A 19,764-nucleotide genomic window follows, 5' to 3' on the forward strand; every position below is an offset into this window, starting at 1 on the left:
GGCAGAAAAGTTTATTTGTTGGGAGCAGTCAAGAAGTTAATCTTTTTACCACTATAAGGTACTCTTGCTTGAAATTTTGTGCCACATTTCCTGTTATAAGCCACATGTCCCTTTCTGCTAATGTATAGAGACGGCAGAATGCCATCATTTTTCAGTGACAGCATCAACTGCCAGATTGTTTGAACAGTGTGTGTAACTTTTGATGACGTATGAAGCTTACACATTTATCTCTCTTTTGTATAAAAATCATAACGCGTTATTATTTGCTTTGTTGTATGCATAATCATTAAATCTAGGTATATCACAGGAGGACTAGATATCAGAGTTCAGTTGGCCGTTGTTATATTTCAAATCAGTACGCTTTCGTAATCAGACATCCTCGCGAAAACGAGAAAGAAAGCGGAAAGGAATTTTATCGTTCGCGGCAATTGCAGGCAAGAAATCAGCTGGCTCAAGTGTGAGTATTGTTAAGATCTAACTAAGATAGGTATTTTGTGACGTATCACTGATTCGCTTTGATTTACTCGAGGAACTGCCGAGTCTAAATTTCAGATTTTAAGCCTGCTCGGTTTTTACCATAACTAATGATACCTCAGTCAGACTTATATTCGTGGATGTAAAATTAATTTGCGTGGCGCCGAGCTCAAAGTTCACTTCAAAGTTACCCGCTATATATAGTTAGTGCTAACAGCACTAGGGCCAAAACCTCGTTAGGCAAAAGGTTATGGAAATTTGGAGGTAAGTTCTCTTTGATATTCCATGCATTCTTGGGGTCATACGAAATGATATAAAATCACCTTCAAGAAAACGAAACTTCTATTGTTTACGATGCTAAAGACTTGCCGCTTTAGCATCCTTATAAAATACTTGCATAAACAAAATCAATATCTTCAATATAACATCAGTAACAGTAGATCGAAATAATTCAAGTTAAGTCTCCTTTTTTCCTTCTCTTTATGGTTGTTTTGACATTCTCGGCTTTCTTTTATTTCTGTCTAAAATGACCGACACTTGGAGTGCCAGCAATCCCTGGAGGATTGCCGCCCGGGCGACCATAGTCTCTTCTCTGCTCGTTCGTTCCCTTCAGTCTCGCGCGGACAGCTTACTCGCCCCTGTAGATTGACTCAAAAGGGGCTGCTATTTATCCATTATGAACGGTTGTGACTGAAATGGATACCCCAAAATCAGGCTGTCTAGGTGAAAGAAGTGTTATACCTTGAAGTAATGAAAGAAGGAGGAAAACAGACTGAACTCGTATGTGAGACCGGAACCCGCGTCATTTCATTAAAATCCTTATCCATATCCACTACACCATCAAGAGCTAACTGCCGACACCAGGAACTGTTGATGTACTTTACGATTTCATGGCATTGCTCATTACATTTTTTTATTGTTAACCTAACCGTTCAAGAGGGCTTAGCCCTAATCACTTTACTTCGGTACTAAACTCTATTCTCAACTCTTTTCTTTACACAACTGGCTCTCTCTGATATTCCCACTTTTCCTCCGGCAATAAATTCAAAAAAATGCTTCTTTACGAGTATCATAAAGTTGTGTAAAACATGGTGTCCACCTGTGAAAACTCCTTTATGTGAAACAGGCCCTCAAATCAGGGTTTGGAAGATTATGACAAGGGTAAAACCTCAAAATTAAATCAGTCCACAATTGGCCACATGTTTCCTGAGCTACCTAATTTAACTTCCCCTAGAAATTTTCGTATATAAGATGTGTTCAGAAACTCTAAAGCTGGTCATTAGTAACAAACGGGACTTCAAATCAATCGCTCGCTATAGCAGTTGGTTAGTTATTATTAATAATAATTATTTATATTTTCATGCGAAAATACTGAATTAACTAGAAAAAAATAAAGGAATTCATAGGCCAAAGTAGCCAAAAACAGAAGGATGTTTCTTTCCCGCTCAGCTTCATGGCAACAAAAAACAACAACAAAAGCTTTATTTGCATGATCATAAAGATGTTACAGTATTGTAAAAGCTACAAGTGTGAATTTAATTCCTAAGTCAAACATTACACATCTATTCATTCATTTATCCTGGTCAATAGCGATACTCACGCTGACGTTACCTATTGATATTAAATAAATGTGTCAACTAGAAGCACATTGGTTCATGAAACAAAAGATCACCGGCTTTTGATTCACTCATTTGTCATAACAAAAACAGTGTCTGTAAACAATGATGTCTCCCATAATGTGGAGAGAACTAGCCCGCTTGCTTGCGCTTTTTTCTGCTCTTGTTTGACCCGCCGAAAAAAGGGCTCAACCTCGGTGTAAGAACCTGTTAAACTAACGGGTGACGTAAACGAAGAAAACAAAGAAGTAAACACAATAGAACCCAGAAAAACAAAAGGTGCAACACAAAGAAAATGTTCACAGGTTCTTACACCGAGGTAAACCCGAAAAAAGCGTCTGCTCCCGCAGGCTAAGTGAGAGTAGGAAGGGACAGTATAAAGGGGGTTGGTGGTAAGGGTGGGGGAAACAGGCTTTCTATTCCCAATTTTTCCGGATTCCGGAATTGGGATTCCCTCAAATGGGGCGAGTTGGATAACGGTTTGCTCAACGGATGTACCGTACGTGGTTCCGCCTTCGGTTTTTGTACAGGTGGTGATAATAAATGGTTCACTGATCCTGCGTTTAGGTTTTGTAATGTTAGTCAGATTGTCTGATCAGTCTTCAGGCACAACTTGAGAACGGCTTTGTCTTAAGTTTAAAGAGCTTTCACGAACGTGATAATGGTGGATTTAACTTGCCTGGTTGCAAACTTGATTGCTAATCTTAAGGTACGAATCTTAGTGGACGGTGGCAAAATTTGTTTTGCATGACAAGTAAATTTAAATTCTGTGTGCCACCCCGCCATTGTGAATTTTAGAATATTTTAATATTACAAAATAAATGTATCGTCATCTAATTACAATATGCAGTCTTCCCACGGTCAGATTCCTTCACGCTGCAAAGGTTACCAAAACAGTATCTTGATAAATACTGAGTTTGCATAAGTTGTCATTTCGACGACGAAAGCTAACGGATCGATCCTAACGGCAAGGTAAGGAAAGGTTTGAATATTGTTGTTTCTGTTTTAGCATGTTCTACTTACTAAATACGTCCAATATTACAGTGGATTTCTATAAAATTAGAACTCATGAACCCATACAATGGAACTTATTGGAAACCACAAAGAGTTGTTTTAAGTTTTTAAGACCTGTTTGTACAATTACAGTTGACATTTTAAAGTTTTCCTTGCACTCCACTTGCATGCATGGTCATGCATTTGCTTTACTTTGAGCAAGTACTGACTGAGTAATAATAGCACAATCATAATCCGTAGTGGTGAACTTCAACATCATAATAAGGAACCATTGTTAATCACGTTTTGTCCGCCCATCAATGTCTGCATCTTGATAGATTTACTATGAATTCGAAGCGATTTGTTATCTTTTGGTGTGAATTTAAGGCAAACTTTTGAAACGTAGGATTTGCCTACAGGTGAGTTAAATGCTAGCTATGGTTGCAGTTTTAGGCCCCAAACTTTAATTAAAGTGAATATAGATCTCAAGAAAAGATTCCCCTACTTCGCGAGCCCACAAAGAGAAATAAAGAGTGCATTCCAGAAAGAACTTGATTAAGACAATGTTGTTGACTTTAACTCCATCGTGACGCGAATTTTTATACTTTTCTTAAAGTCTTTAAGGTACTGGTGAATTCTTACACTAACTTTATTGGATCGTTGTACTTGAATTAAACTTCTTTTTCAACTTTGTAACGGTATTTCTCCTCTGTATGCTAAATAAATATGTTTAAGTTAAAGGTAAGTCAGTAAAGCCGCAATTAAGCTACGATTGACTTAATCTAAATTCAGTTTGATTTTCAAAGCAATGTCAGGGCCTAATTTTCGTAATTTTCTTAACAAATTATGACTAACACCGGCATAGCTTATAACAATATCAAATTTTTGGCTCTTTGTTTTATTTTTTTTAGGTTGTAAATTTAACAAGCGTTTAAGGTAGTTGTGACTGAAAATTCTGGTCGACTGCCTGATAATCTAAGATTAAGAAACATCTTTGTTTATCACCTCGGGGAACTGGCTAATCAATTATTATATTCAAATATATTGCACTGTTATTGTGGTTTCGCCAGGAGGTCAAGAAAGGTGTCACAGTTCCAACATATTGTTAAAAAGACAAACAAGTTCATCACCAGTTAAACAACGACACTGAAGTCTTTGGAGTTAAGATATCTGGACCCAAAGTCGGCGATTTTTGGGTATACTGCTTTAAAACCGTAAAGCATATAAACAACTTACAATAATGGTTAAGTTCGGTTTTTAAAATACTCTTCAACTCTGCCTAAAATAAAGCTTTGGTAAAACGGACAAAAAAAACGTGCAACCTGTCATGTTTAGCAACATCGTGTAACATGTTTTGCAACATTGCTTCAAAACGAGTTGAAAAGCGATGTTTTGCGTTTTACCGCCAACGAATAAACCTGTCTTGTAACAAATCAGGTTGTTGAAGGTTAAGAAAAGTTGTTGCTGATATTAAAGTAGTCTACTTTTAACACCACTTTTCGCAACCCACAACAAACTGCTTTGTGCAAGACAGGTTGATTTGTGGGGGTAACGCTCGACATCGCCTTCCAACTCGTTTTGCAGTAATGTTGCAAAGCAAGTTGCACGTTTTTGTCGCCCGTTTTAGCGTCCTTTAAAACTACTGTGCGTGTACATGTGTATGGGTTTCGATAACTGGTCGTAACTGGTAAGAACGTACGTAAACTTAACCGTCTTTAGGATTTTTACGGCGAGGAAAAACAACCAACCTAAATTAACCTAAAGTTCATTGGCTTGCCGCGAGTACTAAAATAAACATGTAAGCCAATCAAAAACCTAGTGGGAAAAAACAAAACAGGCTTTTAAATAATGGGCCTATCCTTTTATAGTATTATATTTGTACGGCTTATCAACGAAATTCCTAAAAAGACAGTTGCAAGGATTATTACTCTTCAGTTTTTTGATGTCTACATCTTAATCAGTTTTTAGCGCTCTTCCGATGGGTCAGTTGCAAACAAACCAGAGCAGGGTACATGCCTCACACAGGTAGTACGATACATTTGCATTATATTGTCAGTTAAAGCAGGTTTTAATCTTGAATTCATCATTCCAGTTTTGTAGGACTTAAAAACGATGGGGATTATGTCTATGGCTTTCGTTCTGCTGCTTTGTGCTCCACCCTTAATATCAGGTATGTCAGTGCATTGTTGGATTGTCACAGTTTGCTCATAATTACACGTGCGTGAGATACTTAGGACACTCTCGTTTTTCAGTTTCCCGCATGGTCACAGTACTGAATATTCGGATAATTTACGATACAGTAGGATAATTGTCATACAGTAAAGCACCGTCTATCTGATAATAAACTTGTTTTCGACCTAACAATCCCTTGGAAAAAAAAGAAAAAACAACGCAATGTAGCGCTTTGAGTACCGCGGGGGACTCCGCATATGAAAGGGGGGAGGGGGACGCTCGTCGTCTCGCTTAGGGGTGTAAATTTCGCATTTTGGTCTCACTTAGGGTGTTTTGGGCAAAACGCCATCATATTTAGCCGTGCAGGTCTCGTTTAGGGTTGCACGCGAAAAAATATAAAAATATATATTTGATATGTATATTTTAAACTAGTTTTATTTTCTCCATTCATAATCCAAGTTTTCTCATTTGTCTGTGTTTTAACATGATCTCTTTTAGGGGTCAAAAAAAGCTTGGGCCACGACCGGATCGGTCTCCTTTAGGAGTTTAATTCAAAATTTCCGACGAGCACTCCCACCCCTTTCATATGCGGATCGGAGTTCCCTCCCCCACCCCCGCCCGGGCTTTGAGTATGACTAGTAAAGGGATACACAAGAGGACTTGAAAATCAACAGCTCAGACGCTAGGTCGCCTTTGAACACCCTGTTTTAACCAAATAAAGCATACGGTATACGCCATACCGTAATTGGTTCTTAAAATGGTAGGGGAACGGGGGCAGAGTTAATCTCTTTTGAAGGAGCACTTGTCCTAGAATTCTCAGTAAAACCTGAATTTTCTTTCCTCATTTTAGGACAATCTAAGCCGCTACCTTCCGTGTACATCCAAATGGATTTCAAATTCACCTGGAAAGAGTTTTGTCTCTTGGAAACATACTTCAAGACCAAAATCTCCGAATTGATTGTTCAGAAGAACGGCGATCTTATAACACTGTCGCAAGTGCATCTCAACAATTTTGACGAAAACTGCCCTGCGGCAAGGAACAACACAGAGAAGGCATCCTTGCTGTTTTATATCATAAAATCGGGAGGAACCTACCAAGATGTGGATAAGGAACTCACCAGACACACGTTCGAGGTTCTCTATTACTTGGTAGAAAATAAACTTGGACGACTAATTGGGCCATTGTTTGAACTGAAGGTATGTTTACGCTGTTAAGACTTGGATATTTGTTGCTCACAGACAGACAAATCAATCAATCAATCATTCAATTAAAATAATAAAGATTTAGAGAGAAAGAACATCAACTTTTTGATAACAGGTGAAATCCCTTTTCAGGTTTAAGCAGTATTCAAGTCAGTTTGATTCGGATTTTCCTCTGATTCCTAGCCCTAATAATTCATAGGAGACAAGAAAACTCTGGTTTAACCTATTCTTGATCCAACTGAGATTTGAAAACGTTACCGGTTTGCGAAGTAAGTAAAAAAGCAGAGTATCCAGTGACCCCTCTCCGAGCACGGACCACAACTAACTACAAATGTAACCCATTTTTGGCATTGACGTCAGGCCACACAGTGGTGGGGAGTAAGTATACTCACCCTTTAGTATTTGCCACTATCGAGCCATCTTGACCGAAGAGGCTTGGCTAATAAAGGATTTATGCAGGAATTGCATTATCCAATGATTCAGTTTTTAATAACAAATATACATAGCTATTTGCGCCGCAAAAGGGTATGGTTTCGACTCCTTTTGGTCTGAAATTTTTGGTATAGTTTTCCTGTGTTGTGGATCAGTGGGTGCGACACTAAATGACTTAATAAAAAAAGGCACAAACCAATCAGGCCCACAGCACGACAAGAACACCTACTCAGCTACACAGTGTCCTCAATATCAAGAAATACACAGCCTTTTGGATCTGAAACAAAGTAAGGTTTTCTGCTTTCTGGAAGCAGGGTCTGGAATTTTTTTTTTTCTTCTTTCTTTCTCTCCCTTTTCTTGCAATCACTCGTCTTTTTAAGAACACCGGTTCAAGCCTGAGAAATGACGTTTTCTACAAGGCCTCTGGAATATCGGCATGCGGCAAAAGCGCTGTGCGTTTGTAGACCGCAATAGACATATCAATTCTCCCAGTACCTGACAAAACAGCAATAAGTTCAACCGATATACAGTCGACTCTCTCTTAACGAACACCTCTATAAGACGGACACCTCTGCGTAACGGACACCTACAGTAGAGTTGGTCCCTGCCTTTCGTTATTCCCTTTATTTGACTCGCTATAAAGCAGACATCTCTCTAAGACGGACACTTACTACCGGCCCCAGAGGTATGTCCGACTTAGCGAGAATTCACTGTATCTTTTAAAATTTCCTATTACTTTGCAGATCGACAGAGTGAAAGCAAAAGGCGCTGACGCTCCCCCAATGCCTACAGGTTTCACAGAAATGGAGAGAACGTATATCGCTCTTGGAATAGCAGTTGGCATCTTAGCCATCTTCATATGTGTCCTCGTTATAGTGGTAAGTCACCAATATAATATTTTTATTGTTCAGTTTTTAAGGGGCTACTGGAGGATATTGCTGTTTTTAGTCATTACTTACAGCCTTTACCCTCGCACAAAATGCATAATTAAGAAATGAAAAACTACCACGTACCAGACATCCTTTCTCATTAGAAGTAGTAGAATTTGGAATTGTCTAGCGGATGAAGTAGATTTGAGTTCATCGACCTTAGCTTCCTCTAAATCGGGTTTTTTTAATTATTATAAGTCCGCGTAAGCTGTTTCCTATGATTGTGAGTCTCCCTGTTTGAAATGTAATAGTGCTTGTCCCTTGTCTCGTCCAATAACTTGTTGTATGTAGCTGTAGTTTTTCTCTTATCCCTGTGTCTTTTAATATTTGTTTTTTTTAAAATTAGTATCCGGGCCCGCTGTAATTGGCCACAGCTATTGCGGTGTCCCCTGCCAATGTTCTTTCTGTTTGTTTGTTTTTTTGGCGAAGCTAATAAAACAAAAAACAAAAACAAAAAACAAAACAAAAAGCTCCTGAGGAGTCATAGATGTGTCTTTCTAAAATAATTCAGTTTACAATACTCATTATAAAATCTACCAACTAAATTTACTTTTTGCCTATTTTCCATTATTCAGTATTACACCAAGCAGCATATAAACCGAAAGAGAAACCCCCCGAAACACACCACTGGAGAAGAAAATAAAGGACTAGAAGTCATTCAATCCCAACCTCAGAATGCCAACAAACCTTATCCCGTTAATGAGGAAGCGGTAAGTTGGCGACTTGCATATATCACGCGTTGTTTCAGTTAAGTACCCGGGGGAGGGTAGGGGTACTCCCTTATATGGCCTATACGGGGATGTGCCGCTGGACAGGGTTTGGTTTTCGTCCTCTGCTCTGTCCTAAACAGGGTTATAATTTTGCACGAGTCTTTTCTAAACAGGGAATGTGTTTGTACCTTCAAGAAGCAATGACTGTAACATGATTTTCTCAATCGCCATTGCCAATAAATAGCTTTAAACAGAAAGGTGAAGGGCTCCTGCTTTAAAGCGATACGGCGCGCACTTTGTCCTTTCTCCTAAACAGGATAATAAAATTGAGGGAATTGTCTTAAACAGGGTACTAAAATTGAGGGTGTTGTCCTAAACAAGGTATGTTTTTTAGGAAGCGGCTCACCTATACCCAAATATTGGTCGAGTACCCTTCCCCCGGGTTAAGTGTACGAGGTCCCAATGGGGTGGTAGCTTTGACGGTTAATTTTTTTTAATTTAGACGGCTGAGGGTCAAATTATAAAGCTTTGGACCGCTGACGGTTGACGGTTATTAAGGAGAAATTTGTTCCAAGAGTAAATATTATTTTCTGTGCAAATTAATATTAACCTTTGCGTCTCGGAGGTTGTCTTGGTCTTTCGTTTTTCAAATTTCGAAATATTTTCAGATACAGTGAAACTTCCATTAAGCGGACCCCCAATTAAGCGTGCACCCTCCATTGTATAAGCAAGTCGCAAGGTCTTGTAATGTCTAGAGAGGGTGTGTTTTGAGAATGTGGGAACTAAGCTTTACACTTAAGAGATTCTTTTTAGCCAGAATCCCGTGAAGATAACCTGAAATAGTTAAATTTGAGATACCTTAAAACTTTTTGACGGTTAATCAAATCTGCATTTTTGGCGGTTGACAGTAAAACATAACCTTTTTTTGACGGTTGACGGTTAAAATCTTAGACCGTTTGACCTATGACTGAGGCCCTCTTAAAAAGGTGCGCTCCCCAGAAAGGGTATAACGAGCCGCATGCCATTCATATCCGGAAAAGTGATAAGCTGACTTACATTTTATAATTATTATTTGGCTGGTTCCGTGAGAGGGCAAGATGAATCTGGTCGTCAAAATATAACAAAGTTCTCTAAAGTTTAAGGAGAGGAGGAGACGTATGTCATCGGGGGCACCCAACGTCAATTTTCGGAAGATACCTGTTCGGAAGACGATTTGCGATCTAGAATTTTCGGAACATTTGCCGGTAAAATTTCTTGCTTGTCTGGCTCTCCTAGGAACTTGTAAAAAATGGTATAATTGCCCATTTTTAACGGATTTTTACCCTAAAAAGGTCACCAAAAATTTTCGGGAGCCTTTTTTCTGGTTGAAATTTTCGAAAAGGTAAGTTTTGATCCCTATAATTTTCGGGTCACTAGACTTTCAGCTAGGAAATCCGAACAGATGAAAAAGTTTTAGGGGATAAAAATATGCCTATATCTACCGTTTAAAATACTAAAATACTTTTAAAAACGCTATGTTTAAGTGGTTTGAACTATATTCTCGTTGGGTGCCCCTGTGTCATGTCTGAGTTATTAACAAACATGCTCACCTTTCGCGTAGTCCCTGCCGTTTGAACATCTTCGAGAAGCACTACTTAGTGATGGGAGCTAATAAGGGTGACTGCTGTATAAATGGAGCAGATGACCGGGGTAAGACCTCGAGATACCTCGCTGTAGTCTATCGTTTTCTTGCTTCGTTTTTCGTTTTTAACAATTATTCCTCGAGCCCGAATGGGCTCTGAGTCAATAGCCCATGAGGCCGAAGGCCGACTGGGCTATTGACTCAGAGGCCATGAGGGCGAGAGGAATAACTGTTTGAGTAAAATACAACTAGTTGGTCAAAAATATCGAGACAAAACAACTTAAAGCAAGACTTTAATCCTTTTTTGCCGCCAAAAATCCGGCGCTTTTCGCTTCTAGTGGGCTGTAACACATAGCCCAGTAGTTTCTCAACCAATCAGACCGCAGCATTGATAATAGACCACTAGTTGGATTTTACTAATATGTTTTAGCTGGGGGAAAGCAAAAGAAAACAAAACAAAAAATCAATAGGTCCCTAACCTGGTTCCGAAGGTTCGTATAGCGCCCACCTTTCGCAGTTTCGCTGCTCACATCCTCCACTTCCCCGGGAACCATAAGAAAAACAAAAGAAACCCAAGGCAATAGATCCCTGACCCTACCCCCGAATCTGCGTTTTACTGACAGTCCCGACGCCCTTTAAACTAGCTACATAAGTAATCAATTATTTTTATATTTTTATTATTATTTTTTCACAGGCACCAAGTGCCGCCGAAACAAAGTTCTAATGTCACACGGCTACAGCAAGCTGTTGCTCAGTTCTCAGTTGCTCTGGTTTGTTGCCACAGCAACAATAAACTCCAGTGCATTTGGAATAAGTGTAGTTTACCACAATCTGAATATTTGGAACCTACTTTAGTTATCACATAGGACGAATGTATCCGCTGGTAAAGTGTTAGGAGGCAGCAAATCCATTGTAAGACCTCCTTTAAAATTTTCTCCATTGTGTTTTTTGAATTCCAGACTTAATATTCTTTTTCGGTAGAATGGAACTTGACAATATTCTGTTATTTCACTCTGTCAACAACAACAACAGCAGCAGCAACAACAACAACGATAACAAGCTCCAGAGGGTTATTAAATGTTAAGTTCTTTGCTTTCGAAAGAAGGAAGAACTTGAAACGCGACAAAAATTCTTGGACTTAACTTAGTCTGTCACACTCTGCCTTGATGTACTTTGCTCATCGTAAAAGTAAAGGGTCAAAATAAAAGCTTTCAGTCTGGATAAGTTCTTTCCAGTCGTCTCGCAGCGTCGTCTGTCTTTTGAGTGTCTGTTTCTCAGAAACTCAAACCGTTGAGGAATGCATATAAATTTGTATGTACCCCATACAAGGGAATCCAAGACAGTCTTGGGTTCTGGATTCCTCGCCGCGGATTAATCGGATTCCAGGTACTGGATTCTAGTCCGCTTCTGTGGAACTTGGATTCTGGATTCCAGTCTTTAGTGGCGGATTCCTTGAGCTGTATTCTTGATTCCAAAGCCCAGGATTCCGGATCCCACGAGCAAACTTTTACGTTACACGGGGCGATAGGTTTATGAGTGGTGATTTACAAAGGCTCGATCACCAGCCGCTGTTCGGGAAATGAGCCTGCGTTCCTCCCCAGAACAGACGGCTGGACGTATGGGTTTGCTTTTGTCAATTACCACCAATCAGATCGTTGCCTGCTCAAATCGAGCATCATTAGTATATCGTGCGTCATTAGGCTGATGTAGCAACAGAACAGGAACGTCAGTTGACGACCGCGCGCAAATCAAACAACTGTCTTGACTAATGGCAGAGCGGCAAATATCACTGTTTGGTGAAAATTTAGTGGATATATAATAAATTTGTAAGTTTGTCTTTTTCCTCTTTGATTTCCACTAAAAAAATTCAGTTAAAACTGCAGGTGTTCCCTTTCATTTTGTTGATAACTGATGGTACTGTTTTTCCCCGTTTTTTCGAACAAAACTAATTCACTTTCATAATGGACCGCCTACGAAAAATCTGAAACACTTTGGATAAAACGCAGCCCATTCAAAGGGGTCAATGTCCTGTATTGCGGCTTTGTCGTCTCTTGAAGGCTCATTAACGCCCTATCCATTAATTTGATCCACCATAATAATGCTATTCTATTATGGACAAATAGAGAGGTTGAGCATCACGTTTACGTCAAACGGCAAACGCGAATTTGTAAAACGTGACCAAGTTTCCTCCTTACTCGTCGTTTACTGTTCATTATTTCTACACATAAATGAGTAGTTTCACGCAACGTTTTATTCATAAGAATTGTTTTGAGCTGTTTTTATCTGCTCATTCCTGAATTGAATCTGACGTTTGCCGCTTGCCGTATGCATAAAGCTCAATCTCTCTAATATTAAACAATTAGGCATGAAGCATCTGGTATTTCCAGGCCGGGGGGGGGGGGGGGGGAGGTACTCCGGATTTTAATTGACGGGGAGACGGGGATCATCGAAGGATTTTTAGGGGTTTGACATTTTCGATTCCGGGATTGGCTGCGCTTGATTTAAGTAAGGATTTTCTGGGGTATTGAAATCAATCTAGACATTAGTGGTAGTGCCGCGTATCCAGGCCGCGACAATTCTGCGACTAAAGTAAAAAAGTACAACCAAACTTGTTTTGCTTTGTGGAAATTTTTAAGGCGCGGAAATTCGGCATGGGATTCTTTTGGGTTTTTATTTTTGCACCCATTCGATCATCCCCGTCATTTGAAACCCGGAGTACCCCCCTGGGCTGGTATTAAGACGACGCTCAAATCTTAGGGTCGGTTATTTTAACGAAGTCTAACTTAGACCGTTGTTTAGGAAATCTTTGTTCCTCCAGATCTCTTCCTTAGGGCGATCGTGGGTTATTTTAAGGCGTTTCGATACAGTTTTTCTGAAGCCATTCCGATATTTTTCAATCGCCTTAAAAGTGATTTATCCTCGTCCTATCGCCATATGAAATTTCACCAGTGACTGACCTTACATTGAAGTTTGTCAAAATGTACCTTTAAGTTATCACTATGACAACAATAAAGAAAGAAAATTGAAATCAATAAAAGCCGAATTTTGCGCAATCTGTATATACTCTTATCGACCATAGAAATATCGTCAAAATGATCTTTCAAAAACCCAAGTGCAAAGGTTTGAACATTTTGACGCTATTTCTGAGGTCGATAAGAGTAAAGATCATCGAAAATTTTTGTCGATTTGTATTTTGCGATAACATTGACAGTTTTTGACCTTTACTTTCGTTGAAATTTATCGGAAAATCGCTTGCGAGAACCTTTCTATTACATCATTTGCGCCAATCAGTCATTTTTATCGTCTGTACTCTTATCGACTACTAAGCTCTTGACCAATCAGCTTGCGAGAAATCACTCAGTTATTGCAAAAAATCGCCCACTTTCGATGACCAGGGGCCGAGAGTCTTATGTGCGTAACGAATTATTATCCCTGATTCTGATTATAATACAAAAAAATCTTTTAACATGTGATCGACCATATATAAAATTAATATAAATTTGCTCATGACAAGTTATGAGTTTTAAGTACATGCACTACTTTTATCTCATGGCATAGTTAGATCGGGATGGTGGTCCGAGAGAATATTTAGGAACTGCAAAACTTAGGCAGATTAGAAACTGTATTGGTACTAATACAGCGTGTTCACTCACGTGGCCAGCAGCATGCAAATTTATTGGAACAAAAGATAGTTTTACAATTCACATAGGAAGTACGTTCAACTTCCACTGGACTGGTTTGGAACATGAAAAAACATGCAGGACGTTGATGTCATGTAAAAACAATATATTCAAGGAACAACAGGAAACGTTTTGCAAACAAATTTGTCTCTAACGGAATAAGGTGTTTTGTCTTCTTCAAAAATCAATTTTTCAAGGCATTTTTTTCAAAACCTTTGTAAGTTCTTGGTTAACTAGATTCTCAATATATTCTGATTTATTAATTTCCAACGGCAAAACAATAAAAAAAACCTGCAAGCTCAAATAAAATCAAAGCGAAGCGAAAGTTAATTCTATCGTAAGTACTTAGTATTTTGACCGTCAAGTCTTACGGTGGATCAGTTAACAAACGCAAAATATTTTTTGAGAGCAAACGTTCACTCAAGTGATAAATTTGCTTTCATTTTCCACATAACTATTACCGCAGGTGGATCGTTTTTCTACTAATGGATTGTATTGTTCCTTCAACCAATTTTTTTTCACTTTAATGAACCACCCACAAAGAAAAAAAAACGCCGAACGGAAACACTTTGGATGGAAAGTAGGCAAATCCACTGCTATAAAGACCCAAAACGTCTCGCATACTGAGCTTTCTCGTTTCTGGTGAGCTCAATACCAGTTCAAAACATCTGACCCAGTGTTCCTTTAACGGTACATTTAGTTAAGGTCTCTGACGTCAGTGACATGGAAACTTAATACGGAATTTAATATCAGGCAAAGCATCTGCTATCACAACGCTGGATCGTACGCTGTTTAATGAACACTTAGGCAAGCAACGGGTGAGACTTGGTACCTTTATGTAACGTAAACCATCAGTAATGTTTTGAAGATATTGTAGGTTTTGATTCATTTCTGTGAATAACATTTTATAATTTTAACAGTAGTAAAAGCTCTTATTCACGCTTCAACATTGCCTATTTTCACAAATGTGAAAGCAGTTTAAAGAAGAATACTGAATTAAGAAAACATGCAAAGATTATTTTATAAGCACTTCGATACAAAAATGCCTTATAGTTCAAGGTGATTGACTCCTGTCAATGTACCATTAAACGTGAACCTACTGAACAAACGGCTGTTTTCGTCGTCAATTAATTTCAAATTTGTTTGGGTATTTTATTGTGCCTAAAAGTTTAAAATTTTACTGAAATGGCATTGAAACGAAAGTAGCTCTTGATCACGGTCAAATAAGAGAAATTTTCCGGCCAAAAGAGAGCAAGGTACTTAAAGTTTGTCATTTTCACTCTCTTTGTCTTCAAAGTTCACCAATTTCATGAAGTCGTCGTTGAATCTTAACTTTATTTAAATATTTCGGTTTGCCTGCAAATCAGTTTAATTAATGTTTAAAAATCGGACTGAAAAACCAGTAGCTCTTGACTATGACAGCCCTCAAAACAGAGAAATTTTCCAGCAAAAGCATGGTAGTGACATGGCTATTTAAGGTTGTCACATTTTCAAATACATAGCTTGCGAGCCACCATTACGCAACTATTAAAAATATAAAAAAAAAACATATTCTGTTAATTTGCAGTAGCGTATGTTTTTCTCCAAGGTATCTTGCATGGCGTACAGACATCGCCAACTTTTGTAAAATTCTCGCGTTCTCGGATTAAGAACATCAGAAAGGTTGTCTTTATTTTTAAAATCGATTCTCCAGTGACATCCGTTTAGCCCTCGTGCAGACATTTTTTGGCCAAAACTGATCAGTGAAACTGGATATATATAGCTAAAGTTACGACATGTGACCTCAGAAGTATAAGTACGTAAATAAGCTATTTTCTTTAAGCAAAATCGGTTTTTTTTCTTTCCACCCAGGTATACATGTAAGTTAATGATGTTGATCACTAAATAATATAGTCTGTCGGATATTTCTGCGAGCCGAAGAAAAAAAATGCTCAGTTTTATTTAAGTGTCAATGTATTTGGCACAAAAGTAGCACGTCAGGGGAGAGGGACACTATTTTTACGTCCCCTACTGAGATCCAAGCCACGCAAAGGTCCAGCCGTTTACAGAACAAAGGACAAAGTACCTTCATTTCTCAGTTATTTTTAAGTCCGGCCACGGGAATCGAACGGGAGCGGGAACGAACAGGAATCGAGCGGGAACGAGCGGGAGCTTATTCTGCCGCGGCTTGTTTTAGTCTAGTTGTGAAAAGCAATTTTATCCTGCCATTTTGAATTAAAGTCTAATTCTCAATATGATCTCTAGCAACGCAGCCTATCAAATAAGCGATTGTATTTTTCCTTTTGCTCTGCAGGCAACGGATCCCAAGAGTATGCGAAGAGTATGTGAGGATGTACTCTGGCGGAGGATCAAGCAACTCTTAACTTTCTTTCATCTGTTCGGATGATGAACATCTCAAATCATTTAGAAGACAATCTGTCAAGTGAGGTGGCGCTCCTCAACCCGAACAATGAAGACGTTTCGTCAACAGCCGCTAAAGTATTCAAAATAATACCGCTCTTTTTGATGATGACGACATCAATAATTTGCAATACCATTGTGTTACACGCTGTCTACGCGGATATTCGTATGCAAACAGCCACCAACATGCTCATTGTGAGTCAAAGCCTGGTGGACTTCGGGACAAGCGTTCTTGTAATGCCAGTTGCATTGATTTCTGTAGTTTACGACGGATGGGTCTTGGGCGAAAATTTCTGCATCGCTAACTCGTTTTTCAACTTGTTTTTCACGCAAACAACTGTCATGCAGTTAGTTATCATCGCGTTCGATAGATATTTAGTAATTGTGAAACCAGGAACCCGCGCTATGAAATTAGCCGATGCCATAAGACTAGCAATGTTGGCTTGGGGCTTGGGGTTTTTTGGAGCGTTTCCATGGCTACTCTTATCCAATGACGTCAAGGTTGAGTACTTTCCGGGTTTCTACACGTGCGGACAAAGATATCAACATCCTCTTAGTGGCTTAGCACTATTCATTATTGTTTCAACGATACTTCTTTTTGGAATGCTACCATTATTTCTGATAGCTTATTGCTATTACCAAATTTATAAGGTCACTCGTCTGACCCGCCACAGTGTATCTCCATTAGCACTTTCCAACGCCCAAACGTTAGCGATCAACGTTTACGCTAAGTCCACCTCGACGTCAAAATTTGTCATAGGTACAAGCTTAATTCAAGTTTTTCCAGCGTGTTTTCTGATGCTTTTGGACGGAATGGGAGTCGGGAATATCCCACATAGCCTGAGAGTTACTTTTAAGTGGATAATGTGGTGTCACTGCATTGTAAAGCCCATGATATATGCCTCAAAGAGCCCAACAAACATAGCTCGAAAATACATCAATAAGCTTCCCTTAAGTTCGTCAAACTTCGGAGTTAAGTTGAATGTAGCAACGATTTCGATGTTTGCAAATCGCATGAAACTTTACAGACTATCCACGAAACGTACAAATGGACACTCGTTGGAAAACAAAGGGCAGATCAGTAAATCGTCAACATTGACAGCAGAGCAAAGGACCGGGCGGCCTAGAATGTTAATCACAGCTAGACCAGCGTGGATTATTACTGGGGAAGCAGGCGAATTTTCGGTTTTCTAGATTTGCTGATAACGATTTTCCTGTAAAACCTTTACCATTTACTGTACGTACTGTACTGATATAATTCACCCACATCTTTAAAGTCAATGTTAATATTGTGAGGTAATTATGCTCCTATGGGTCCCACATTAGTAAGGCCCCGTTCATATGGAGAAATCGTGTCCTGGCAAGAGATGTACCGGGTAGAAACGTCACTCGTCTCCCCAAGCTACCCTGGGCGAGCCAACTTTTATGCCTTACACTAAACTGGCGTTGGCTCGGCTAGAAGCGTGACCCGTCTTGCTGGGTCACCCTCCTTGTCTCTCCCAGCCAAGACAACCCGGTCAAGGCAAAACAATCACAGCATTCCTATATTTTAGGGGAAGGATTTTATTACTTGCAGTATTGAAAGGGTAGCGAAAGCTGTCATTTCGGTCTCTAAAAGGACCAAAAAGGGCTACAAGCTCATTTCATGGAAAGGACGGTGCAAAAGGGATGTAGTGTTCTAAACTAGGTACCATTTGTCAATACAAGGTATACAAAAGGGAGAGCTTTTCTGTCATAAATGGTACATAGAAGGGCAAGGGGTTGGACCTTGGGGCGGAGCCTCCACGTACAGAACTTCGTTGAGGACCCTCCCGGGACACAGACCGGCTTTTCTTCAAAATGAATTTATTAACGTGAGCTTCGCTTTTGGCCCTGGCTAAATCTATATATTAGTTGAATTTAGAATTTTCTTAAGTATAATTATACAGAATCCGCGAGTCAAGCCACATGCCATTCGGCAAACTCATTCCGCCTTACCCTCACCGAGTCAAAAGACCTTTACCGACGTAACCGCCCGTGTTAGTGAGAGTCCCTTGTACCACTTGTGACTTCATCAGTTTAAACAATTACACACAAATCTATCCTAACGCCTAACTTCTCCGGGAAGGGCAGCGAGATCTATCAAACCATACTCGAATGAACATGATTCAGACAAACAGGCAGAAGATTCCTATGAAAACCTTGTTCCACTACACAGCTGAATTTCCTGCAAAATAATTTCCCGATTGTCGGGGTTAAGTCGGGAGAACTTAGTTTTCAATGGAAATAAAGCCTGCCAAATACCCAGCAAAAGAAACGGGGGAAAAAAACATACTAAGCGAGAAGAACCTGGAAGATGACCATCTCCCAGTTGGCTTGCCTGCTCGATATAGGCCACTTTCGATATATGAAATTCAGTATGACAGCGAGGCTTTTCTTTGTTCGTGTCCTATCAAACTCGATATCATGCTGAATTTTAATATATCGAAAGCGGCCTATTGGATGGAGCACTGCACCGTTATAGCAGAGGTTAGGGTTAGAATTCCGGCAAGCCTGAATTTTTTCAGGTTTTCTTTTCGCAACTCCATCAGTATTGTCTTCTCTCCATTTATTTATTCATTCCCCTGTTGAAATATAAGGACCCTGGAAAACTAAGGCCCTGTTCATACCGAGATTGATACAAGATCGATTGCGATAGATCGTTTGCAGAACGCCGAATGGCCGCCAAGTTCCGTATTACCCTAAGTTTAGAAATAACTTCAACCTTAAGATCCTTAGGCGAAGTGGATAGAATTGTGGATTTCTTGCTCGCGTTGGAACCAAGAAGTCTACCATTTCGGCGCAACCGCCAAATTTGAACGTAAGCGCGAGATGTAATTCGCAAACTTTATATCATGCTGGCAGATTATTATTGCCTGACTCAAGGCGGAAAAAGTATAATTGTCAACACACTTTGAAAAATGGTATATTTATGGAATCCCTGTTATGGTGGTCTTGTTTTTGTTGTTTTTTTTTCCTGAAAGCTGCTCATAAAAATGGTCCGCACCAAAAATAGCTTACAAAAATAAGCCTACTGAGCCGATTATATATTGAGCCCTGCTGAACAATATATGTATATATATATGAAGCTTTTTCATCAACAAAAACGTCTGTAAAATTTCGCGACTTTTCGAAGTCATATCTTTGTTAGTTTTCAACACTTAGCTCTCAAAATTGGTTACAATTACTTTCTTTCTAACGAGAAATCGCCGGGGATCTTGTTGAGTCTTCCAAGCCCTCCAATGTGTAAACTCATGCCAAAAATAGTTATTTATTTGAGACAGAACACGTTTCCCGTTCTTCCGTAAATAGAAGGGAGAAACTACAGCATTTCTTTAAACAAGAAAATTTAAGGCGACTTGAAACCTTGATCTAGTTTGTGAACGGAGAGAACACGCATGCCACAATTCCCGAAGTGCTAACGTTTTCACGTTAGCCCAAAACTAAACTAAACCCGTTAAGCACTACTTTTCATCAAGCCAGGGCAAGTGTTTATTTTTCGACAAGTTGTAAATG

At 39.4% G+C, this 19,764-nt stretch overlaps 2 protein-coding genes across 3 annotated transcripts; both read left to right on the forward strand.

Moving 5' to 3' along the window:
• Nucleotides 1-382: 382 nt before the first annotated feature.
• LOC140937438 (uncharacterized) lies at nt 383-11,374 on the forward strand. Of its 2 annotated transcripts, none has more exons than XM_073387002.1 (6): nt 383-457; nt 5,176-5,253; nt 6,106-6,452; nt 7,634-7,768; nt 8,395-8,529; nt 10,845-11,374. In XM_073387002.1, exons 2-6 carry the CDS (start codon nt 5,196-5,198, stop codon nt 10,872-10,874), a joined length of 705 nt encoding a protein of 234 aa, XP_073243103.1. In that variant the 5' UTR covers nt 383-457; nt 5,176-5,195; the 3' UTR covers nt 10,875-11,374. The 2 variants fall into 2 exon arrangements, with proteins under 2 accessions (XP_073243103.1, XP_073243102.1); XM_073387001.1 differs by lacking the exon at nt 383-457 and adding an exon at nt 2,915-3,062.
• Nucleotides 11,375-16,178: 4,804 nt separating this feature from the next.
• LOC140938131 (G-protein coupled receptor 135-like) lies at nt 16,179-17,424 on the forward strand. The gene has a single exon (XM_073387658.1). The coding sequence runs from the start codon at nt 16,213-16,215 to the stop codon at nt 17,422-17,424; it is 1,212 nt and encodes a 403-aa protein (XP_073243759.1). The 5' UTR covers nt 16,179-16,212.
• The last annotated feature ends 2,340 nt before the right edge of the window (nt 17,425-19,764 follow it).

The sequence above is a fragment of the Porites lutea genome, chromosome 5, assembly GCF_958299795.1.
Source record: "Porites lutea chromosome 5, jaPorLute2.1, whole genome shotgun sequence".
NCBI classification, from domain to species: domain Eukaryota; kingdom Metazoa; phylum Cnidaria; class Anthozoa; order Scleractinia; family Poritidae; genus Porites; species Porites lutea.